Source organism: Chiloscyllium plagiosum, unplaced genomic scaffold (assembly GCF_037043375.1).
Source record: "Chiloscyllium plagiosum isolate Xiang-an unplaced genomic scaffold, Cpla_swu_hap1 HiC_scaffold_3, whole genome shotgun sequence".
In the NCBI taxonomy this organism is placed as follows: domain Eukaryota; kingdom Metazoa; phylum Chordata; class Chondrichthyes; order Orectolobiformes; family Hemiscylliidae; genus Chiloscyllium; species Chiloscyllium plagiosum.
The window spans coordinates 118019791-118045446 of NW_028270141.1; the positions used below are offsets into that span (position 1 = coordinate 118019791).

The window sequence follows — 25656 nt, forward strand, 5'->3', positions numbered from 1 at the left end:
AGCCGGTGTTGGATTGGGATGGACAAAATTAAAAATCGCACAACGCCAGGTTATAGTCCAACAGGTTTCTTTGGAAACACTAGCTTTCGAAATTCTGCTTCTTCATCAGGTGGTTGTCAATTAAAACATAGTTAACTGGATCAAAATGAAGCAGGCAATTAATTACAACATTTTCTTAACTGAAAGAAAGAGCTTTATTACCTACACCCTCTTAAAAAAACATAATATCACATTCACATACACAGATAATCAGCTTCAACAAAGGGCGGGTAAGTAGAATAAAGACAGTAGAAGGGGTTGAACAATTGAGCAATTTCTCGGGGAGTGTTCCACTGTATTTTCACTGCAATCCAAATCTGCATTGTTCAGAATGATAAAGAGTGGTAAATTCTCCTGATGTCTTGCCTAATGTATGTCCCTCACCATCAGCATAAAAACTAGTTGAACTTGTCATTTCGTTGCTATTTATGGAACCTTGTTATTTTGGAAAATGGGGATACAGTACTTACTTCTTTCATTTCCTCAATGAAAGCACTTCAAAATGACTCATAGTGGAAAATGTTTTAGAATGTTTCTCAGAGATATGATGGGCTTTATATAACAACACCTTTTTTTAAAATATCACAAGAAAGCTAGGATTTTGTTGGGCTGACAGGGACCTTGCACTTTCATCAGAGAACCAGCAGGGCAGTCCTGTCCATTTGGCGAGGTGCCAGGTACAATCAAATGGCCTTTGGGCCATCTCCAGGACTGACGACCACTCAGAGACCGACAACTCCTTGCTGCCACGTGTATCACCATGAATAGTTGCTACTGGTGGTCATGCAGCCAATTGAGATGCAGGATCAGTGGGAGAGTACAGGCTAAAGGTCAATGAAATTAATTGTCTATCAATGAGTTCAGGACATGGGAGAGGGGGAGGAGCAGAAATTGGAGGGGTTGGCTTTCCACGGCTAACTTCTGACCAATTCCAGGTTGATTGAGCACAGGATGGGTGATAGTAAGGCAACACATCTACCGACCTGCCCCTTGCCCCGAAGTGGCTGCTCATGAAAACAATGGTGTTTTAGTGGGTGCTCTTCTGAGGTTGAGTGTGCTCCTTGTAGCTTCCATTTCGTCTCTGACCTATCATTGAATTGCAGTGGGCTCTGCGATTATAGATGCCAATTTCCTTATTAATGAGCCCGAATGAAATCCTGCTCATGACAGCTAGAAATCCCTCATCAGGCACTTCTGCCCTCCAACTTGATCAGAAGAGCTTTACCCGCTGATGAGAGACTGATATGAGACCCCTTCCACAATCACATGGGCCTGGCCATCATGTTTTCTGTCATGACAGGTCACATTAAATCTTGCCCATATATTGCTCAATTCATTACCACTTGTTCTATACTCAACATGAGGTTTTGAATAGCTCATTTGGCTGGATGGCTGATTTGTGATGTGGAGTGATACCAACAATCCAGGTTCGATTTCTGCATTGACTGAGATTACCTTGAAACTCCTGCCTGCTCGACCTCATTCCTTCTTTGCGGCGTGGAGGCTTTCAGGTTAACCTCCCCAGCAGTCAACTCTCTTTGTTGAGCCCTCTGGGATTGTGCTAATTTTACTCAACATAGAAAAATTCAGAAATTTACTTAAGACATTGATTTGTGCAGGGTGTCTAATGACCATATAGTGTGGTTGAAAAATGTTATCAAATAGAATGAAAATTAAGTGGATTTTAATTTATTCATTAGATACCCGGAAGAAGAGAGTCGTCGTTAAATTCTAGACCTGGAAAGGTAAGGATCATGTGCCAATGTTAAGTGATACAATTTGTTAATGAAGCACAAAGTTGGATTTTTAAATAATTTCTATTTTACAGATTGTCATCTATAATCAGCGCAGTGTAGATGGAGAAGCTATTGAAGTCTTCCATGATGTTGAAGATGCTACCTCTTGGCAGCTCCCCTCTGAAATTTCCATTCGGGTAGTAAGAGGCTGGTGAGTTATTCATTGGGGGATTTTATTGTTTTAGGGATGTTATACTTTGCAGGTTGTTATTGATGCTTATTATTCTAAGACACTAACTTCACATGACATTAGTCTTAATTGTAACACAATTCAAGAATTGCATTATGTTAAGAAGATAGGAAAAAAATCTGTAATGTCAAATGCTAATTACTGTGAAATAAATAACATCCTCAAGTTCATGTAGGATGTGAATAAGAGCTGGTTTGTCATTCATATTAATTAAACAGCTAAAATTTGAAGTATTCAAGAAAAGCTAGAAACACATTCCTGGTTAGTTAATACTTGGAAAGAGAAAGGACAGATTAAAATTTTGAAGAGACCAATTATTTGCTATTAACAGAATTGGTTTAAATACATAGCAATTTGTGACTTTGATTTAATTCAGTATTATATGCTAAGAATTCATGTTTTGGGCTAGGTCTGCAGATTGTGCTTGCTAAGACATGAAAGTAAATCTGCTCTGTTGCATCTGTAGATTTAGTTCGAGGTGTGTGATGTGAAGTTTTTAACTTTCTTTTTTGGATTTTAGAATTTGAATAATTAGCATGTGGATTTTCAGTGTGTCCGGAGGGGTTGAATAGTTAACTTTTAAGTATTTCTGTAACTATGGTAATTTTAAAAAAAACCTAGTGAGAGAAAGACTTCTGCATCGTAATGGACTTTGTTTACTTTCAGAAAACTTTACCAATGAACAAGGTAAACAGTTGTGCATTAGGATCCTATTTGGAAGGTCAAGGATTAATCTGTTACTTTTGATTATGGAAAACACACATAGTTTTGAATAAATGATTTTTAGTTTCAGTTTGGACAATTCTGAAGGGTTCTTCTCACATCATGAAGAAAGATGTTCAAAGTTCCTAAGAAAGGGAAAAGATAGTTTAGATTTGTTAAAAAGTAGGATACCTCAGAGTAAGGAGGTTTGTATTAGCTCCAGACTGGAGTGTTTTGAAAAAATCCAGAAGGGATTATTTGAAGCTGGAAACGTTTATAATGCAGTTTCATAATATTGATAATTTTAGTATAAAATTCATTTCACACAGTGACTGCATGTTTGCAAGTACAGAACCAGTTTTAAATTCATAAAACATATGTACATAATGATCTACTAGGCAATGTGGAAGATTGCCTAGGAATGTCCTGTCCTCAAAATATAGGATAAACCAACCTCAATAATTATTACACTAACAACCTACTCTTGATAACAGTGAAGTGATGGAAGGATTCAAGAGTTGTTCTATAAGTCAAGAGTTGCTCAGCATAATCATTCAGGGCAAAGTGGCTCACTTGTTTGATATACCTTTAATATTCACTCCCTTCATCACTGATGCATAGTGGTGGCAATATTATTTATTATTTATTGTAGTAACTCACCAAAGCTCCTCCCATGGCATCTTTCAAACACAAGACCTCTACTAGCTAGAGGTCGAGGGCAGCTGTAAGTTCCCCACAAAGCTCGGGTTTAGAGGTGAGTATAGTGGCCTTCATCAAGGAAAAGGTGTGAGAAAAACTGAAAAGTCTGAAGGTGGATAGATAACCTGAGTCAGATGGACTACACCGCAGATTTCTGAAGGAGATAGCTGAAGAGATAATGGAGACATTAGTGGTGATCTTTCAGGAATCACTGGAATCGGGAAGGGTTCCCAAGGACTGGAAAATCACTAAACTGATCAGTCATCTCTGGGATAGTTGTCCCATGTTCTGTTTTGGTTGACACTGAGATGCTGTTTGTCCTACGTTTGTGACGTTTAAGTTTCATTCATGCAAAGCCTGCACCTCCACATGTGCATTGTACCTTCCTGTAAGATCTCCTTTCTGGTGGCCCACACTGTTCTATTCCAGCAGCAAGCTTAATGCCCCTTTCTCTGTCCTGGGATTTACTAACCTGTAGTGTGCTCTAGAATCCTTGTTCATGTCTTATCAAATCCATGACCAAATGCTTCATGTATTTGTTACAGCATGCTCTGTGAAGAATTGCAGTCCTTACAGGAAGCAGTCCAAAGTCTTTTGCAGCTTCCAGTGGGCTCCCATCTCCCTATTAGCTGTCCTATTATGACTATTGACTGTTGAAGGTTCATTCCCTTAATCTTCTGAGTATTTCTCAATTAACCAGATTAGGAAGTAAATAATGTGCACTAAAATCTAAATAGAATTGTTCAAGTGAGGCAGAATTTCATGAATGGTATTCATTATGTTGAAAGCAATGTTTTAAATTTTTCCCAACAGTTGGATCCTTTATCAAAAGCCTAACTTTGAAGGTGATAAAATTGCATTGGAAGAAGGTTTCTTAAATCTTACAGATATTTGGGGAAAGGAGTTGGCTGAAGACGCATGTGATGATACATTAACATCTACCCCTAATAAATGTTCGATTGGCTCTTTAAGAAGAATAGTCAAGGTAAATGTGGTTCTTAAATTTTTAAACAGGAAGTAGCTGGTTATTGACCCACATATTAGATTTGATTTGTCATCCATCTCAAAGACTCCTGAATTTTCATTAGGATGTCAGGAGGTTGAATATGCTTTCTTTTCCAATATTATGCTTTTTAACCTTTGTTCATGTTTCAACAATCTTCCTTTTACCAAACTACCTGCTGTTTTTGGACAAGAAGATATCTTTGTCTGTTGGTTAATTCCACTGGAAAGAGACTATGAGAAGGAGGAAGTAAGAGAATCAGAAAGAGCTTTTCCAGTGGCTTAGTGTAAAAATAGGGTATATCAGTAACTTCAAGTCTTGTATGTATAAGAGATACCTTTGGTTTGCTAGGATAGAGTCAAACTCAAATGTTTGTTTGCTTGATATGCTATGGTGCAGAACCGAATTGCATTTGTGACAATGTATATACACAGTTTTTTTTAATGAATGAAGTACATTTTTGAAATTAAGAAAAAGTAACCTCATTATGCAAACTCAAGCTTGTGGATCATCCACAAGTATGGGTATCTTCCTATATGAGTATCTAGAGCCCAAGATGCTGGAGTCCATTAGTAGTCCAAGGTAATTTTAAAAAAAATTAGATTAGATTAGATTCCCTACAATGTGGAAACAGGCCCTTCCATCCAACTTGTCCACACCGACCTGCTGAAGAGTAACCCACCCAGACCCATTCCCCTACCAATATTTATCCCTGAATAATGCACCTAACACTATGGGCAATTTAGCATGGGCAATTTAGCATGGCCAATTCACCTGACCTCCACATCTTTGGATTGTGGGAGGAAACCGGAGCACCCAAAGGAAACCCACCCAGACACTGGGAGAATGTGCAAACTCCACACAGTCGCCCAAGACTGCGAAGGAACCCGGGTCCTGTGAGGCAGCAGTGCTAACCACTCAGCCACCGTGCCGCCCATTAGAGTAAATTTTTTTCAACTCCTTATATTCTGCTAACATCCAAGGTAAAATAGTTATTTTGGAATGTTTGGTGACGACTGGGTTGTGCTAATCTAAGTTGCTGTCCCAAGGTAAAAAGCCATACACACAAAGAAAATGAACTTATTTTTAACGATTGTGCATTGTTAGGATATTAAAATTTATGATTTGGTTCCTAATGCAATAAAGAGCACATTCTAGTTGGGGATTGGGGCAGTCCATTGGGTAGGTGGTATTTTCATGATAATGTCCCAGGACCGGCAATCCAGAATCTCAGACTAATGTTCTGAGGACACGCATTCAAATTCCACCATAGTAGATGGTGAAATAGATGTGAAATTTGAATTCAGTAAAAAATCTGGAATGAGAAACTAGCCTCATGGTGACTATTTAACAACTGTGGATTGTAGTAAGTGGCTGTCTGGTTACCTCTCCTGCTTACATGTATCTTCAGATCCACAGCAATATAGTCAACTGTTAATACCTTCTGGGAAATTATGGAAAACAAAAGCAATTGAAAAAATGTTAGCCAGCAAGGACGGAGTCTTAACCAGGGTTTAAATCATAAAAAATAATATCAAGAAAGGAAGTATCTAGAGAACATAGTAGAGGACAGCACAGGAACAGATCCTTTGGCCCAAGTCGGTGCCGAGCATGATTCCATTCTAGACTAATCCCATCTGCCCGCACCTGGTTTGATTCCTCCATTTTCTGACTATTTATGTGTCTGTCTAAATACTTCTTAAACATGGCTATTGTATCTGCTTCTACCATCACCCCTGTCAATGCCTTCCAGGCATCTACCATTCTCTGTGTAAAAAACCGTGCCTCATAAATTCCTTTAAGTTTTCTCCTCTCATGTTAAACCTAAGGATGTGGTGGAAGCTGGTACAATTGCAACATTTAAGAGCCAATTATATGTGTAAATGAAAAGGAAGGGTTTGGAGGGATATGAGCCGGGTGCTGGCAGGTGGGACTAGATTGGGTTGGGATATCTGGTCGGCATGGACGGGTTGGACCGAAGGGTCTGTTTCCATGCTGTACATCTCTATGCCTCCTAGTATTTGGTATTTTGGCTAAAGGGCTCCGACTATCCATGCCTCTCATAAATATATAAATGTCTATCAGGTCGCCCCTCAGTCTATGATGCGATTGCCCAATTTGTTCAACCTCTCCTTATAGCTGATACACTCCATCCTGGTAAACCTCTTTTGCACCCTTTCCAAAGCCTCCACATCTTTCCTTAATATGGCGACCAGAAGTGCAAACTAAACTTCAAGTGTGGCTTATCTGAAGTTTTTTCTACCTGCAACATAGCTTGTCAACTTTTTTACCCAATGTCCTGATCAATGAAAGCAAATATGCTCTATGCCTTCTTTACCACCATATCCACTTGTATTGCGACTTTCAAAGAGCTATGTACTTGCATCCCAAGGTCTCTCTGTATATCAATGCTCCTATAGGTTCTGCCATTTACTGCATACTGTCCTCTTGCATTTGACCTCCAAAAATGCATTACCTCACACTTAGCTGAACTAAACTGCATCTGCTGTTTCTTTGCCTGACCATCCAAATGATCTATATCCTGCTCTATCCTTTGACAATTTTACTCACTATTCACAACTCCACCATTTCCATGTCATCTGTGAATGGCTGGATTTAAGATTGAAATGAAATACGGAAGCTATAATAAATGCTGATAAATTGTGACTGCTAAATAAACCTACAATTGTGGAAAGGCAACAAATCATGTATTCCCTATCTTCAATGTGAAAAGTAGCTATGTAGTAAGTAGTAAGTCAAATTTTAGCATTTTTGAAAGTTTATGAAAACAGTTAAATGCGTGGCTTAAGGGATGGTGCAGGAGGGAGGGATTCCGGTATTTGGATAACTGGGGTTCTTTCTGGGGAAGGTGGTACCTCTATAAACAGGATGGTCTACACCTGAACCTGAGGGGCACCAGTATCCTTGGCGGGAGGTTTGCTAGTGCTCTTGGAGGGCGGGGTGGGGGGGGGGGTTTAAACTAACTCTGCAGGGGCATGGGAGCCTAGACTGTAGCTTTAGGGTGCAGGACCTGGAGTGTAGGGAGGTTAGGAACATGGCATCTATCTCAAAGGAGGGTGCCTGTAAACTGGAAAGTAGCTTGAAGTGTGTATACTTCAATGCAAGAAGTATACGAAATAAGGTAGGTGAACTTGCAGCGTGGGTTGGTACCTGGGACTTCGATGTTGTGGCTATTACGGAGACATGGGTAGATCAGGGACAGGATTGGCTATTGCAGGTTCCAGGGTTTAAATGTTTTAGTAGGGCCAGAGGTGGGGGTAAAAGAGGGGGAGGTGTGGCATTGCTTGTCAAAGATCGTATTACAGTGGTGGAAAGGACGATGGATGAAGACTCACCATCTGAGGTAGTTTGGGCTGAGGTTAGGAATAGGAAAGGTGAGGTCACCCTGTTAGGAGTTTTCTACAGGCCTCCTAATAGTCCTAGAAACATGGAAGAAAGGATTGCGAGGATGATTCAGGAGAAGAGTGAAAGTAATAGGGTGGTTGTTATGGGGGTCTTTAACTTTCCTGATATTGATTGGGAAAGCTTTAGCTCTAGTTCGTTAGATGGGTCGGTGTTTGTCCAATGTGTGCAGGAGGGTTTCCTGACACAATATGTAGATAGGCCAACAAGAGGTGAGGCCATACTGGATTTGGTTCTGGGTAACGAACCAGGCCAGGTGTTAGAATTAGAGGTAGGTGAGCACTTTGGGGACAGTGACCACAATTCAATGACTTTTACTCCAGTGATGGAGAGGGATAAGTGTGCACTACAGGGCAAGAGTTATAGCTGGGGGCAGGGAAATTATGATGCGGTGAGGCACGACTTAGAATGCGTGGCTTGGAAAAGTAGGCTTCAAGGCAAGGGCGTAATTGATATGTGGAGCTTGTTCAAGGAGCAACTATTGAGTGTCCTTGATAAGTATGTACATGTCAGGCAGGGAGGAAAGATCGTCTGAGGGAGCTGTGGTTTAATAAGGAATTGGAATCCCTTGTTAAATGGAAGAGGGCGGCCTATGTAAAGATGAGGTGTGAAGATTCAATTGAGGCGATTGAGAGTTATAAGGTAGCAAGGAAGGATCTGAAGAGAGAGCTAAGAGCAGCAAGGAGGGGAGATGAAAGGTCCTTAGTTGGTAGGATTAGGGAAAACCCTAAGGCTTTCTATAGGTATGTCAGGAATAAAAGAATGACTAGGGTAGGAATAGGTACAGTCAAGGATAGAAGTGGGAAGTTGCGTGTGGAAGCTGAAGAGATTTGGGAGACACTGATGAATACTTTACGTCAGTATTCACTCAGGAACAGGACATTGTTGCCGATGTGAATACTGAGTCACAATTAAGTAGAATGAATGGCTTTGAGGTATGTAGGGAAGAGGTGTTGGAAATTCTGGAAAGGGTGAAAATAGATAAGTCCCCTGGGCCTGATGGCATTTATCTTAGGATTCTCTGGGAAGCAAGGGAGGAGATTGCAGAGCCATTGGCCTTGATTTTTATGTCCTCGTTGTCTACAGGAGTAGTGCCAGAAGACTGGAGGCTAGCAAATGTGGTTCCCTTGTTCAAGAAGGGGAGTAGGGATAACCCTAGTAACTATAGGCCGGTGAGTCTCAGTTCTATTGTGGGCAAAGTCTTAGAGAGAATTGTAAGGGATAGGATTTATGAACATCTGGATAGGAATAATGTGATCAAGGATAGCCAGCATGGTTTTGTGAAGGGCAGGTCGTGCCTCACAAACCTTATTGAATTTTTTGAGAAGGTGACTAAGGAGGTGGACGAGGGGAAAGCGGTAGATGTGGTGTATATGGATTTTAGTAAGGCGTTTGATAAGGTTCCCCATGGTAGGCTACTTCAAAAAATACGGAGGTATGGCATTGAGGGTGAGTTGGAGGTTTGGATTAGGAATTGGCTGGCTGGAAAATGACAGAGGGTAGTAGTTGATGGTAAAGGTTCATCTTGGAGTGCCGTTACTAGCGGTGTTCCGCAAGGATCTGTTTTGGGACCATTGCTGTTTGTCATTTTTATAAATGACCTGGAGGAGGGGCTAGAAGGTTGTGAGCAAGTTTGCGGATGATACGAAAGTCGGAGGAGTTGTTGACAGTGAGGAAGGATGTGGCAGGTTACAGCGGGATATAGATAAGCTGCAGAACTGGGCAGAAAGGTGGCAAATGGAGTTCAATGTAGCTAAGTGTGAGGTGATTCACTTTGGTAAGAGTAACAAAAAGATGGGGTACTGGGCTAATGGTCGGATACTCGGTAGTGTGGATGAGCAGAGGGATCTTGGTGTCCAGGTACACAGATCTTTGAAAGTTGCCACCCAGGTAAATAGTGCGGTGAAGAAGGCATATGGCAAACTGGCTTTTATTGGTAGAGGAATTGAGTACCGGAGTCCTGAGATCATGTTGCAGTTGTATAAGACTCTGGTGCGGCCGCATCTGGAGTATTGTGTGCAGTTTTGGTCGCCATACTATAGGAAGGATGTGGAGGCACTGGAACGGGTGCAGAGGAGGTTTACCAGGATGTTGCCTGGTATGGAAGGAAGATCATATGAGGAAAGGCTGAGGCACTTGGGGTTGTTTTCATTGGAGAAAAGAAGGTTTAGGGGTGACTTGATAGAAGTGTACAAGATGATTAGGGGTTTAGATAGGGTTGACCGTGAGAACCTTTTTCCACGTATGGAGTCAGCTATTACGAGGAGGCATAGCTTTCAATTAAGGGGTGGTAGGTATAGGACAGATGTTAGGGGTAGGTTCTTTACTCAGTGAGTCGTGAGTTCATGGAATGCCCTGCCAGTAGCAGTGGTGGACTTTCCCTCTTTATGGGCAATTAAGCGGGCATTGGATAAGCATATGGAGGATAGTGGGCTAGTGTAGGTTAGGTGAGCTTGGATCGGCGCAACATCGAGGGCCAAAGGGCCTGTACTGCGCTGTATTCTTCTATGTTCTATGTTCTTGGAGCATTTATTGATTACTGTTATTGTGCATCGTATAAAGTTAAAAGGTTACAGGAACTTTGGTCTCCAAGACAAAATAAGCAATACATGATACCTGGATTGGAGGAGAGAAAACAGACGGAGAGAATTCACTACTCTTGATGTTTGAAGATGCTGTTGGTTGAAAAAAGTGAAACTTTATTGGTTGATTAAGCTTTGGCTGGTAGTGAATGTCAAAGAGGATGGGAAGGTAAGAGCAATCAAACACAAACACGAAATTGCACGTCTCAAGTCCAAATGAAAAGAAGAAATATGAATCCACAAACAATTAAATGTTCTGTTTTGTTGTGCTGGATTCTGCTCATCACCATTTTGTCCATAATTTACTGTTGGTGATAAAAGATACAAATATGCGTGAGATCAAAAGGCCTGTTTTTTGGATCAGTGAAATAATAAGTATAAATACAGTTGAGCTTATTCTAGTAGTATTTCATTTTTTAAAGCAGTACACATGGATCCTACAAAAGGATGCTTTGACTGACGTAAGTGCATTTTGAGATATCAAAGCTTTCTTGTTCGAGGCCAAATAATTGCCAAGAATATAATGGTCTGAAAATCTAATTTATTATCTTTTGCAGAAGTGGGGTTTACCAGAAATAGATTTATGCACAGAACTAGATGGTCTGGGAAGGAAAACAACATACATTGATGACATGGAAGAAGTAGAAACATATGGGATTGTGGAGCCAACATTATCTATTGAAGTATATTCGGGCACGTAAGTAGAAGGTCTTGATCTTGAGGAATTGAGGAAATGAATTAGTTAATGCGATGCTCATTCTTGCTGTACAAAAATTATATTAGTCAATTCAATAACAGCACTTCTATTTGAACATTTGGGGAAGATTCTTATTTAGCTGAAATTGTCCTCATGTAATTTTGCTGGCTGTAACTTGATGAAAACAACAGTAATGCTCAAGAAGTCACACAACTGTGGTGTTCGAAGAAATGGTAGTATGACCTTTGTCCTATGACATCAGAAAAAAAAGTCTGCCAAGTTTCTGCACTGAGTACAATTCTTGATTAATTTTGCAATTATATATAACAAAAAATATTTTTACTTGGATGATCTAATTTGCATCTGGAAAACTGAAATTCATGAACTGGGTTTCAATATTCACAAAGCACAATCTGGCTCTGTTAACTGGGTAGCAAACCCATAAAGCAAAGCATTAGTCAGGCTGCAAATCTATTGTTGTGATTTGGTACATGGATTAAGCAAGGCATGTTAATGCTTGTGAGATTCATTCTAGAAATTCAAATTTTCTAATTCATTGTCAGAAAGAATAATTTTAAAGGTTTCAGTCAGGCATAATAGGTTTACTATGCGCATGTGGATGACTGCTAAAACTGTGGCTTGAGGAGCCTGTTGTTGCTTAGTGTAGTTGAAAGCTCCTGTAGTATAAAATGATACATAGTTCATAGACACTGTTCTGGAATCTCAACTAAAACAGCACCATTATAAGTTAATAAGTTTCTAAAGCTTGGCAACCCTCTTTGCAAAGTTAGGGTACAACAATCATACCATTAATTGTGAGAGGTATCTCACACACCACCTTTAACATCACTACAATTCTCTCCATCATCAGACAGTTTCAGATGCAATCTGCAAATCTCAAGAACACAGTGTACTTACACAGGGCAAAGTTGAACAAAATCAGAAACTAGTTCTATCATTATTTTGCCCTTCAAGTGATAATAGCTAGCATGTAAAGTATAGTTAAGATATTAAAATCTTGCTCTTCATCAGCTAGTACTATTTACTGAATATCACAACTTATTTTGACTATATCTCAAGAAGAAAAAATTAGTTATAATTACAATATAAAAGCAAATTTTCTTAGGGTTAGGCAATCCTAGAGCCTGCATGAAGGAGGTATAGGTTTTTGTGGATCTATTTCTTTCCCTCTGAATAGAATAGAATATCCTTTATTGTCATGTGTACTCAAGTACAGAAGCACAGGAGTGCAGTGAAACGTTTTTACAATGTATCTAATGGCACCATCTTAGATAGATGTACCTAAGTCCAAATCTTGGATATAAAAGCGGGATGAAAGGAAAAGCAGCAGCATTACTTACAGTATCTAAAAAAAAAGTTAGATGTAAGAGAGTTACAATATAGTTAAAGGATTGATATTACAGTCCGGTAAAGAATTTCAAATAGCAGCAGCTCAGCGAGCACATGGTCTGACTGCTTGCGCCAGGCCCTAGTCCAGCAACGGTCCCGCTTCGCTTCAAGCTTTCAGTCTGCTCTGCACTGGCACTCAGCTGCACCAAGGGAGGTTGCACTGCTCCGGGAATCACTTGCCCTTGCACTACACCAGGACTTGTCCACCTCACGCTGTACCGGGACTCACTTCCCTTCGTACTGTACTGGGGCTTACTTCCCCTCATGCAGCACCTTCCCCTTGCACTGCTCAGGAACTGCTAAAAAGAGAAAAAATAAGAAAAAGTAAAAGAACAGGCGAAGTAGAGGTGCTCTGATTGAGCATCCTGTTTTGCCAGAAGGGGTTAAGTGGTATGATGCTTACCACTATTGTTTTACTTTGAATACAACAGCCAGAATTTTCACAAAGGGCTTTGCACCTTAACCTAAATGGTGCTGGTGCTCTGAATCTAGAGGACCTATCCTCATATCTAGCATCACCATTTATGCCATGTGACATGGGAAACTGGGTGTGGGATGTACATGTGCTTTCAGGGTTCACATAGACAGCAGCACAATTAAAAATGCAGCTGCCCTCATTCAGCAATTATCATTATTGTTATTTCCAAAACATTATGTATTAGAGAAAACAACTTAAACCCACTAAATTTCTTTGGACATGTCAGGCACCCTTTTTGGTTGTAAAGAGTGAACATGAATGTGCATAAAAAATGGATAAAGTTTGTGGATCTTTTGGACCAGCAAGTCATTTAAATTCCCTGTTCTGTATATTTTTTGGGATAATCGTACCTGCAGTTAAAATAAAGTTAGTGCTAGTAATTTCAATTGATACTTATTGATATAAAACTGATGATGATGATTATAGGACTATTGTGCTTGACTCCTTCCACGCTTATCACTTTTGAAGGTGGGTTTGAGTTTCCAACTTTATTGACAGCTTCAAATTGTTTAAATAGAGATAAGCTGCATTTGACTTGGGTCTAGGATTAAACATGTTCATTATAAGGGATTTGAACATGTTAATTCAATCAATGAGTCTTTTTTTTAGAAAAAGTCCATGAGTAGCAGTGACTTCAAAAAGCAAGGTGGATTGGCATAGGTTGGCATGGTAGGTATAAGGGACCATGGGGGTGGGTAGGTTGGCATCTAAGATATGAGGGATCATCGGGTTGGATGAGTACATGTGGCATGAATTGGGCATGGCGAGTGTGTGAGGACTGTGGTCTTGTGGGGAGAGGACTAGAGGACCTTACTGTTTTTTTATATAACTGGGAAAAGTTCAAGAATTGAGTCTGCCTCAGCATTTGGTAGCCCTTGCGACTGCCTCCTTGCTGTTACTGGGGTGAAGAGTCAACTTCAGTATGTTTCCTGTGGTCCCACCCCCTCACCACCACTTCTGTGAATGAAAATCTAGTCACTCAGGGATGCTTTACCTGAGCTGGGTTTGCAAGGTCAGGAAATTGCCTGACTCAGCACACCCAACCCAGAAGTGAAAGTTTAAGGGCTAAGTTATCAGCCTTTTTTTAATCTAAAGGTTTATTTAGTTTCATGTGATGTATTTTATCCACTATGGTAGTATGTTTGTAGACTTCATAGAAGAAACATTTTATCTGAAGCGTTGCTTCTTCTGAACACTAAATTAATTCAGAACTTAATTGTGATCAACATATTTATGTTTCACTAAAGCACAAAATGGTTGTTTGACAAATGCTACTTCGAAATAGTTCTGAAAAATTGAAAATGATACTTGTGATTCAACAACTAAAATTAAGGCTAAGCAAATTGGCTCAGTGGTTAGCACTACTTACTCACAGCAACAGGAACCTGGGTTTGATTCCAGACTCGGGCGACTATCTGTGTTGAGTTTGCACATTCTCCCTGTGTCTGCGTGGGTTTCCTGCAGGTGCTCTGGTTTCCTTCCACAGTCCAAAGATATGCCGGTTAGGTGAATTGGCCATGCTAAATTGCCCATATTGTTCAGGGATGTGTGGTTAGGTGCATTAATTAGTGGTAAATGTAGAGTAATAAGGTTGGGGAGTGAGTCTGGGTGGGTTACTCTTCAGAGGGTTGGTGTGGATTTTTTGGGCCAAATGGCCTGTTTTCACAATGTAGGGATTCTAGGTTCTAAGTCACACCATTTCCCAATGAGCAGATACATATGTACATCAAAGCATTGCAAAGAAGTAATATGTGCAGCGATTCTGGATGCACCCTGATAGTCAGCATACCACACAGCCAACAGGTTTCAGCCCGTACACTATTACAAAGGCAACATACGACATATGCTGGAAATCTGAAATAGAAACAGGGAGTGCTGGAGAAATCTACAAGCCCTAGCAGTACATTTTGAATCTGCTGACTCTTCTTTGGAACTCAACACTCAACTCAGTCCATACATTTACTTTGTTCCTGGTCAAGCTGATTGTTTTCATGACACTTCTCAATAATTTGAGAGAGAATCTCCTCCTTCAAGATTTAATGTTTATCGTGTTTGCCTGGATGCATGTAATAGTCACTGTAAGACAATTGTGTAGCAACACTTTTATCCATAATTTTATTTTTTTATGCTACATTTCTATAGTATATAGAAGCAGTTTCCCTATCTTCCATTCAGCTGTAAACACACTTTATAATTGACTGACTTGAAAGATTTGAGTAACTTCTCTTCACATCAGACACTGGTATACTTATTTTAAATATAATGGTAGTTAAATTTGCAAAAGGTATTTTTTCTCTCTTCGTCTCCCGTGGTTCTTCATATTTCATGTATTTATGAATTTCTGCAAGCTAGATGTTTTTCTGTTTTAGATATCAGCTAACTTTTTTTGGAACTGCGATAAATTGCTCTCTTTCAGCCCTCTTAACGTGTCTAGCGTCTTTACTCACGCATACTTTTCCTCTTCCAATAACAACTACTTTTATTTACACTACCCTCACTTGTTCCCTTAAAAATCACCAAATATTCAATGATATCTCCTATTATTTACATTTACATTGCATTTTTGCATCTTTATTTTGCAAGCATTATTTTGCAAGGATTTTTTAACATTAAAGCTACTACTATTTATATAAAAGTATTTCTTGTTCTCCAATTAATTCTTCTGGCTCTTTCTAAATACTGCCTGATCTCAAGGTAAAAGGTCAACCAAAATATTTAATTATATTAAATGGAGATATGTTTATGAAATAACTGCACAGAGGCCAATATCCCATCACGAAGTCTCCCTTTATTTACATATTCACAGGACATGGGCTCTGACCAGCCAGCTCAAAGCTGGTCCCTAGAATAAGGAGCCGCGCTGACTCTCCTGTGTATATTTTTTTCATCATTTGTTCCAATAGCAATTTTAACTGTGTGAAACAACTACACAGAGGCTGGTATCCCGTCACCCTTTATTTACTTGTGGCTAGCCAGCACGGAGTCAGTTGCACGAACTGAGGAGATGACTCTCCTGTCTATATTTTCATTGTGTGTGCAGATGTGAAACGCAATGGAAAAACAACAAGTGCATAAATATTCATTTTCCATCACCAGGAAAGAAGGAAATACCCGAGTACCAAAGGGCAATGCTGCGTGATCAAAACGTGAAAGGGGAGGGCAGGGACTAAATCAAAGTAGAGTCAATGGGGGAAATAAAACACTCCACTCCCTGCAGTGCCCACCTCTCCCTGAAAATCTTGAGGGTGTTGGTAAATACAGCATGCTCCTTCTCAAAGGACACCCAGGCATGGACGTAACCACGGAAGAGGGGCAGGCAATCGGCCATAACGACCCCCCTTCACGGTCCACTGCCTGGACCTGTTAATGTTCAGTTTGGCCCCTGTTTATATTTGTAAGCCAGGGCTTCTTGATTTGCCCAGGTGAACAACTCTAATCAAGGATTTTATAATCTACGAAATCCATCTGGCCCTTATTCCATTCGCTACAGTTTGAAACTTGTAAGTAATGGATTAGCATTATACCATATGCTTCTATAGATGTAGTAGTACAGTTGTTGTGTTGCTGAACTTCATGACATTTAGGGAATTTAAATTTTATTGAACAAATTAAATCTGCAATAAAATCCTGGCACCACTAATATTGACAATGAAGCTACCAAACTTTTGTAAAATGTTCACAAATAACCTTTCAGAAAAGATTTCTGCCATCCTATCTATCCGGGCCTAACTTTAGGCTCACTTCAACATGACTGAAATGGTCTGGCTGCATTGCTTCAAGGCAGAAGCTCACTACCATCTCTAAAACTGTAAATGCTGGAATTGCCAGTGATGCCCAGATCCCATGGATGGATAAAACATAAAATCTTCATTCACATTTCATCTTTCATTTTAAATTACCAGATTACTCCTAAGAATGATTTTGCAAAGTAAAATAATTTTTTAGCTGTCTTAAATTGATTGCTAAATACTGTCCTATCTGGAAATTGTAAAATATTTTTAACAAGCGAGCCTCAAACACTGTGAGATCATTGGCATGAATTCTAGCACTCTTTATTAAAGTGAACGGACAGAAAATCATAGGAAACACCTTTGACAGTGAGGAGTGCTTCAATTGTTCTTGGTTTTTGCTAAAGAGATCAAACTGACTGCACATAGTAGTTACCTCAATATATAATCCATTGTAGTATAACTGGATCCTAGGACTTCGATCTTGATTTACTTAAAACAAAGCACTTGGAAACTTTGGCTTGGTTAACAAGTACACTTTAATTTTATTATACCCCTGAACTATTTTCCAATGTGAACTCAATCATTTATACAATCTTGTGCCTGTGCCATACCTTAATCTTTTACAATAGAAATGTATAACTTAGTTAAGCACATTATGACAGGCTGTTATAGTAAGATGCGACATGTCTTACAGCATTTATAGTTGGTTGTCTACTAATTTTTGCATCACCCTCTTTACTCTGCGAGCATTCATTTGGCTAGAGATACCAAACTTCTAGAGGAGGCTTCAAAAACAGCATTAGTTATTTTATGTGTGCAAATAAAGTGCCTACAGTCTGCGTGAAATTTGGTTACTGCATACGAGTGAGTATTGTTTTGAGCCTTTGCCTATACAACAACCTGCAGGTCGCATTCTGGGTGTTGATCCTGTAGAAAATGAATCTGAAGAATTACTAATGGGGGATAAGGAGACAGCAGATGAATTGAACAGATATTTTGCAAGAGCAAATTACTGCAGATGCTGGAATCGGCACTGAAAACAAAAAATGTTGGAAATCACTGTGGGTCAAGGAGTATCCATGCGAACATTTTGTGTTTAGATGATCCTTCACCAGAGCTGTGTTGGGGAAGGGAGGGAAGAAGTGAAGAAAATTACAATTACCATGAAAATAATACTGAATAAATTGTTGGAGTTGAATTGTGACAAATCCATGTTTCCTGATGAATTTCACCCTGAGGTCTTAAAAGAAGTAACAAGTGAGATAGTTGATGTACTAGTTTTAATTTTCAAAAATTGCACCAGATTCAGGGAAGGTTCTTTAAGATTGGAAAATAGCTAATATAACTCCTTTATTCAAAAAGGGAAGGAGGAAGAAAGCAGGAAACTATAGGCAAGTTAGATTAATACCTGGCTTGCAAAAATGTTAGAAGCTGTTCTTAAAGATGTTTAACAGGGCATTTGCATAAATTCAAGTTAATCAGGTAGAGCCAGCATGATTTTGTCAACAGGAAATCATGCTTAACTAATTTATTGGAGTTTGTTGAAGTAATTTGTTGCTGTAGGTAAAGGGAAATCAATGGATGTTTTGTACTTAAATTTCCAGAAGGCCTTTAGTAAAGTGCTGCATCAAAGATTATTATGAAAAATAAAAGATGATGGTGTAGGGAATAACATACTGGCGTGGATAGATATTTAACTGACTAACAGAAATCAAACTAGGAATAAACGTCACGAGTGATGTGCCACAGGGGTCTTAACTCTTCACCGTTTATATAAATGATTTGGATGAAGTGTCTACTAGTATGGTAGTTAAATTTGCTAATGACACACAGGTTCCTTAGAAAGTGAGTTGTGAAAAGAAGATAAGGAACCTACAAAGAGATATAGATTGGTTAGGTGAGTGGGCAAAGATCTGGCAAATGGAATATAATGTGGAAAAATGTGAAATTGTCCATTTTGACAGAGAATGAAAACAAACATATTATTTAAATGGTGAGTGATTGCAGAGTTCTGACATGCAGAGAGATCTGGGTGTCCTAGTGCACAAATCTCAGAAGATTAGTGTGTAGGTACAGCAAGTAATCAGGAAAACTAATAGAAAGTCAAGTTTTATTGCAAAGGGAATTGAATGCAAAAGCAGGGCGGTTATTCTTCAGTTAAACAGGGCTTTAGTGAGACTCCTTTTCTGTACAGACTGTTCACTCTACTCATAGATGATGTTAATGCATTGAAATATTTGCAAAACTAATACCTGGAATGGGTGGGTTGCCATTTGAGGAAAGGCTAGACAGGCTAGGCTGATATGCTCTGTAGGCAAAAGTGAGAACTGCAGATGCTGGAGTTTGAGTCAAGATTAGAGTGGTGCTGGAAAAGCACAGCAGGTCAGGCAGCATCCAAGGAGCCGGAAAATCTATGTTTCGAGCATGAGCCCTTGCTGATGAAAGGCTCCTGCCCGAAATGTCAATTTTCCTGCTCCTCGGATGCTGCCTGACCTGCTGTGCTTTTCCAGCATCACTCTAATCTTGACTCTGATATGCTCTGTAGTTTAGAAGAGTCACAAGTAACTTAATTGAAATGTACAAGGTTGTAGCCTCACATATGAGAATCTAGAACTAGGGATCATGGTTTGAAAATCAGGGATTGCACATTTGACACAGAGATGAAAAACCATTTTTTCTCTGGAGTATTGAGAGTGTTTGGAATCGCTTCCTCAAAAAAGGCAATAGCTGCAGAATTTTGCAATGTTTTTAAGACAGAGATTGATGGATTCTTGATTACCAAGGGAATAAAGATTATTGGGATATGAGAGAATGTAGAGTTAACTCGAAAATCAGATCAGCATGAGCTTATTGAATGGCAGAACAGGCTCAAAGGGCCAAGTGGCCTCCACATATTCTTTGGTGGCATGTTTGTAAACTGTGTGATTTGTATTTTTTTTATATAATTTATTTGAAGTTTGGGGTTTTAGGTTCTGGATTAATGAGAGATATGTGTTTTTCTATGATTCTGAAGTATTTCTGTAGCCATAGTAATTTATTTTAAAACAGATTTTGAGGTATGCCTTTAGAATTAATGAGTTTTGTGTACATTGGTTCTATGATATACAATATAAATAAGCGACAGTTTAGAAGATCATGAGATGTCTTTTAAAGTTTAAAAGAAACACTTAAAACTTAGAGAATTTACTTTGACTTTTACTGTGAAATTCGAGCAGACCTCTGAAAAGCATGGATAAAGATGGTTCTGTCCCAGGGAGGAAAGGATATATTTTTACTACATAAGAGTAAGAAGTTAGTGTTAATCCAAAGATGTTTGGATGAAACCCTGAGTAGGTTATTTGAAACTGAGTAGTTTAAGTTTGGGTGCAGTGTAAACTCTGGGAAGGAACTATTTGCAGTTCCAGTTTATAAATTAAAATCACTAGTGCCTTAACCTAGTGAGGTGTTAAAGACAGAGTGTCTGATGTGAGTACTACATGATTGGCATTTATGTCTACTATGTCAGTTGTGTTTTGGGACTGTAAAAATCTTGTTATTTTTCTTAACAATTTATGTAGGACTGTTTTGGGATTAAGGAGATTAAACTTTTATTGGGTGTATATGAATCTTTGAATTTGTAGGTAGTTTGGTTTTATTCAATTTATCCTAAACTTCTTTTTCACTGTTAAAGCAAAATCTGCAGCATTATCTGCTTACGTTTCAGCAAGAGCTCATTTCATTAAAACTAAAGCAATCAAAGTGTGGTCTATCAAAGCATATTATGTGTTGTTCAAGCATTTTCTCTTTGTTTTCAGTGTAAAGCATTTTGAGTGTTTTTATTAGAAGAGCTGTGTATAATTTATCTAGAGTAAATTAGTTATTGTATTAAAATGTATATGATCTTGCCATGTGTTGGTAAATTTCCAAAAAAAAAGTTTGATAAGGACTACATAATCGACAAGTGAATAAGTTCAGAGAATGCTGGGTCAGAGGACAAGTGGCAGAGTGGTTAGCTAGTTGGCTTCAACCAGAAATAAGAGCGTAGCAGTGAAGAGTGGCAGAAGATAGAAAGTGGTGCTGGTGCCCACAGCATACATTTATAATTTGTGTTAGAAGTTCACGGAGTGTATTTGCAAGCACAAAGAACAAAGGGCTTTGGAAGAGCTTCTTTATTTCTTCATACATTTCTTTGCTTCTCCATTCTAATGTACTCTCACTTCCTCCTGGTTGGCTCTTTATATACACTTTAATAAGTATTTTTTAAATAAACCTACTTTAACATCTTACGATGCACTCCCAGGCAGATAGAATTTGAACCCATACCATCTGGCCCAGAGACAGGGACACTACAAATGCACCATAAGATAATTTAGATGTTAATGCAATAACTAATTAATTCTCAAAATCTCAGTACATTGTTAACTTTAACTCCTAGATATTAACTGAATTAAAGATTCAAAATTTGGATTTTGAAATAAAAAGACATTTCCAAATAGACGACTCTAAGTATAAGGTGATATTGATGTTCCATATTAGGAGGACCACAATATATCACAAGCATATTAACAAACTTGCAGAATTGGCATATAATTCAAAAATATTTTTCAAGATAAATAAATGACTTGTTTTTGCAAGAAGAATAAGACATGTTGTGGTATTATTTAGAAAGTTGAAATCTAAATGAGATAGAGGTGCATAGATATCTGGGAGTCCAGACACATAAATCACTGGGAATAACAACAAAGGTCAACAAGAACCAAAGACAAACTGAGGAATAGAACTGAAATGTGAAGTTATCCCAACACATTATTGAGCATTGGTTGTACTACATTTAATATGTCATTTGATTTGAGTGATAGGACACTTGAGACTGTACAAAAAATGGTTGCAACATTGATGCACACAACGTAGGGGTACAATAAAATCAGAAGTGTATTGACAGGCTGATTCTCATTGCCATATTAGATTAGATTAGATTAGATTACATTACAGTGTGGAAACAGGCCCTTCGGCCCAACAAGTCCACACCACCCGCCGAGTGGTTGAAGTGAATAGATGCATTTAAGGGGAGTCTAGATAACTATATAATGAAGAAGGGACTAAAGGGTCATGTTGTGACAAGGTTAGATGAAGAAAGGTGGGAGGATCCTCAAATGGAGCATTGACACTGACCTGGGCTAGTTGGCCTATTTTTGCGCTATATGTTCGATGTACTTTGTAGGCTATGGCGTAACTCTTGCTTTTTGAAATTTGTTTTTTAGTTGGATTCTATTTGAAGAGCCTTTCTATCAAGGAAATTCTTACATTGTGGAACCTGGTCAATATCCTTCTCCAGAATCTTGGCATGCAGTGAATCCATTCATCAGCTCACTCAAACCATTGAAAATGGTAAAAAAAAATCCTTTTTTCATTCATATGTGAAAATTGTTTTTTTTTACAGACATTTAAAATTAACACAAAATTATTAGACTTCTACAAAATAGCTAGATGTATTGTTGATCTGTACCACTGGTGATTTTGCTTTTTCACAGTTGAATTTAAATGCATACCAGGGTTGACAGATTGAGCTGAGACAGCCTTTTGCAAAACTTAACATGTTAATATTTTAAAACTGTTTGATTTCACTGGAGTACATTTTTAAATAGATCATTGGTCTTACCCTGTCTTATTAATGTTGACTCTCTACCACTTCATGCTTTGGAGCACTGTGATGTGTGAAAGGCAGTTGTTCCCTTTGTGCATTTTATAAAAAAGCAGACGTTCCTTCATGTGCATTTTAATTGAGATTTCTTCCAGCATGTTCAATATTAAGGAGATAACGAAAGTGTAGAGCAGGAAAGAGGCCTGCAGCCCCCTGCCTGGTAAACAAACAAACCCTCGACCATTGGTTCTGTCAAATATTGATCCTTATACTTTCAATAAGTTTTTTGCACATTTATCGAAAGTACTTATAATGAGGTAAATAAATCCAAACTTTTCTGCATTCCCTTTATCCCATGAATTTAGAGTTTGTGGAAACCTCAGGTTATTGTGGATCATTCTACCAATACCTTCCGGGAACCTGAATATTTGAGTCATAACTTTATTGAGCCTTCATTTTATTCCCAAGTAAATAATCCAGAGTTGTTAATTTATGCAAATTTCTCAGCTGCCTTAAGTTTTGCTATCAGTCTCTTTTTTTTTTCTTGGATTTACCTTGTTGGAAGTATGTTGGCCACAGTTATACTCAGCGTTCCATGTGATTGAGCATGACTTCCTTGATATTATGTTTAATCCCCTGGTCGGAATGTGCTGTACCTTTCCATAGGTTAGGTCTCCTTAGTGCTGCCATAGAAACATTAACAAAACAGGAGTATGCCATTTGGCCCTTTGAGCATAGCACACTATTCAGTCTGGTCATGGCTTATCATCCAACTCAGTACCCTGTTCCCATTTTCTCCCCATTGCCTTTGATCCTTTTAATCCTAAGAACTGTATCTGTGCCATTAGTTTAGTGAGCAGTCCACTAATAGTGACCTGAGAACCCTTTACTACATTCTGTCTTGTGGACAAGGGCTATTAAGTTTCCTTCACTTGTCTCATCTACATGAAATATTATCTACCTTTAATAATTTGACTGTTCCTCATTGTTTGAACTTCTCCTTGCAATTAGGAGTTATCTTGTGAAGTTAGATAATTTTATTTCTACCCCAACCCTCAAATCAACTGTAATGTTGGTAACAATGACGTCATGTTGATGAGTTTTTGCCAAGTTGATGAATCTAAATTAGGGAAACCTAGGATGGCATGAGATACAGACTGTCTATGATAAATTGGAAAACGCTACTTCAAAGGGATGATGGCAAACATTTAAAAAGACCGGGATAAATTAACAATTGTTTATTGCTGTCTGGCACAAAAATAAAACAGGAAAGGTGGCTCAACCATGGACTAAGAAAGGAAATTAGATCCAAAGAAGGTACATACACATACAAATTGGCCAAAACAGAACACTCTAGAGAATTGTCAGCAGTTTAGCTTTCAAAGTAGGAGGAAAAAGGATTGATTAAGAGGAAAATAGAGAATGAGAGTAAGCTTGTGGGAACATACAAACTGATTGCAAATGGTTCTATAGGTATGTGAAGAGAAAAAGATTAGTAAAGACAAATGTAAGTCCTTACAGTCAGAATTGGAGAAGTTATCATGTGAAACAAAGAGATGGTAGTCCAATTAAATACATAGTTTGTCTTCACATAGGAAGAGTTGAAAATGTGTTGCTGGAAAAGCACAGCAGGTCAGGCAGCATCCAGGAAAGAGGAGAATCGACGTTTCGGGCATAAGCCCTTCCTGAAGAAGGGCTTATGCCCGAAACGTCGATTCTCCTCTTTCCTGGATGCTGCCTGACCTGCTGCGCTTTTCCAGCAACACATTTTCAGCTCTGATCTCCAGCATCTGCAGACCTCACTTTCCCTTCACATACGAAGAAACAAATAACTTCCTAAAAATGGTGGAACACAGGGTCTAGTGAGATAGTGGAAGTGCTGGAAATCAGTATTACTAAGGAAATGATATTGGAAACATTGATGGGATCAAAGGCTGATAAATCCCCAGGACCCATCAATCTACACCTCAGAACACTAAAATAAGAATCCCAAGAAATAGTGGATGCATTTGTGGCCATCTTTAAAGATTCTGTGGACTGTGGAACAGGTCCTTTTGTTTGGAGGGTAGCTAATGTAAGCCTATTATTTTAAAAAGGAGGTAGAAATAAACATTGGTGGTGGGGATGATGCTACAATCCATCATAAAATATTTAATAACAGAGCACTTGGAAAGCAGTGACAGGATCAGACAGGATCAGCATGGGTAATCATGCTTGGTAATGATGAAAGGGTAATCAAGCTTGACAAATCTGCTGGAATTCTTTAATGGTGCAACTAGTAGAGTTGATAAGGAGGAGTCGATGGATGTGGTTTACTTGAGTCTTTCAACGATGTCCCACTTAAGAGATTAACATATAAAATTAAAGTACATGGGATTGGAAGTAGTTTGCTGATATGAATTAAGAATTGGTTGGTGATAGGAAACAAAGAGTCAGAATAAATGGATCTTTTAACAAGTGCCAGGCAGTACCTGGTGAGATACAGGAGGGCGCAGTACTTGGACGCCAGTATTCTCAATATATGTTGATGATTTAGATGAAGGAATTAAATGTAATATCTCTATGTTTGCAGCTGACACAAAGCTGAGTGGGAGGCTGAACTATAAAAGGGATGTAGAGATACTTCAGTGTGGTTTAGACAAGTTGAATGAGTGGGCTATTGCATGCAAAATGAAGTATGATCTGGATAAATATGAAGTCTCCACTTTGATATCAAAACAGGATGGCAGATTATTATCTCAAAGGGAATAGTTTGGCAAAAGGTCCGGTGAAATGAGACTTGGCTGTCCTTGTATATCAGTTGGTGAAAATAAACATGCAATTGCAGCAGGTGGCAAATGGCATGTTGGTATTGTGAGAGGATTTGAGTACAAGAGTAGACATGTCTTGCTACAAAGCTTTGATGAGACCAGACCATACCTGGAGTATTGTGTGCAGTTTTGGTCTGAAGAAGGTTGTTCAGGCTGTGGAAAGATGTAACAGAAGTTTAACAGAGTGATTCTTGGGATGGCAACACTGATGTGCAGAGAGCAACTGGATCAGTTAGGACTATATTCACCAGAGTTTAAAAGAGGCCATTTAAGACTGAGATGAGGAGAAATGATTTTCCCCCAGACTATGGTGAGCCTGTGGAATTCTCTGTACCAGAAAGGAGTTGATGTCAAAACATTAAAATGTTTTCAACCAGAAGTTGGGCATAATCCTTAGGGCTAAAAGGGATCTCAGGCTATGGCAACGAAGTGAAAACAGTGAACTAAATGATTAGCCATGATCATGTTGAATAGTG

General features: G+C 38.9%; 1 protein-coding gene across 4 annotated transcripts in view; it reads left to right on the forward strand.

Annotated features, from left to right (window-relative positions):
* The window catches only part of LOC122548418 (uncharacterized), a 209367-nt gene that overhangs the window by 137420 nt on the left and 46291 nt on the right, over positions 1 to 25656 (forward strand). For all 4 annotated transcript variants that reach the window (XM_043687046.2, XM_043687047.2, XM_043687048.2 and 1 more), the window contains 5 exons: positions 1740 to 1784; positions 1868 to 1986; positions 4240 to 4411; positions 10992 to 11131; positions 21991 to 22117. In XM_043687046.2, the coding sequence (XP_043542981.2) occupies positions 1740 to 1784; positions 1868 to 1986; positions 4240 to 4411; positions 10992 to 11131; positions 21991 to 22117 (603 nt within the window). The remainder of the gene's footprint in view (positions 1 to 1739; positions 1785 to 1867; positions 1987 to 4239; positions 4412 to 10991; positions 11132 to 21990; positions 22118 to 25656) is intronic.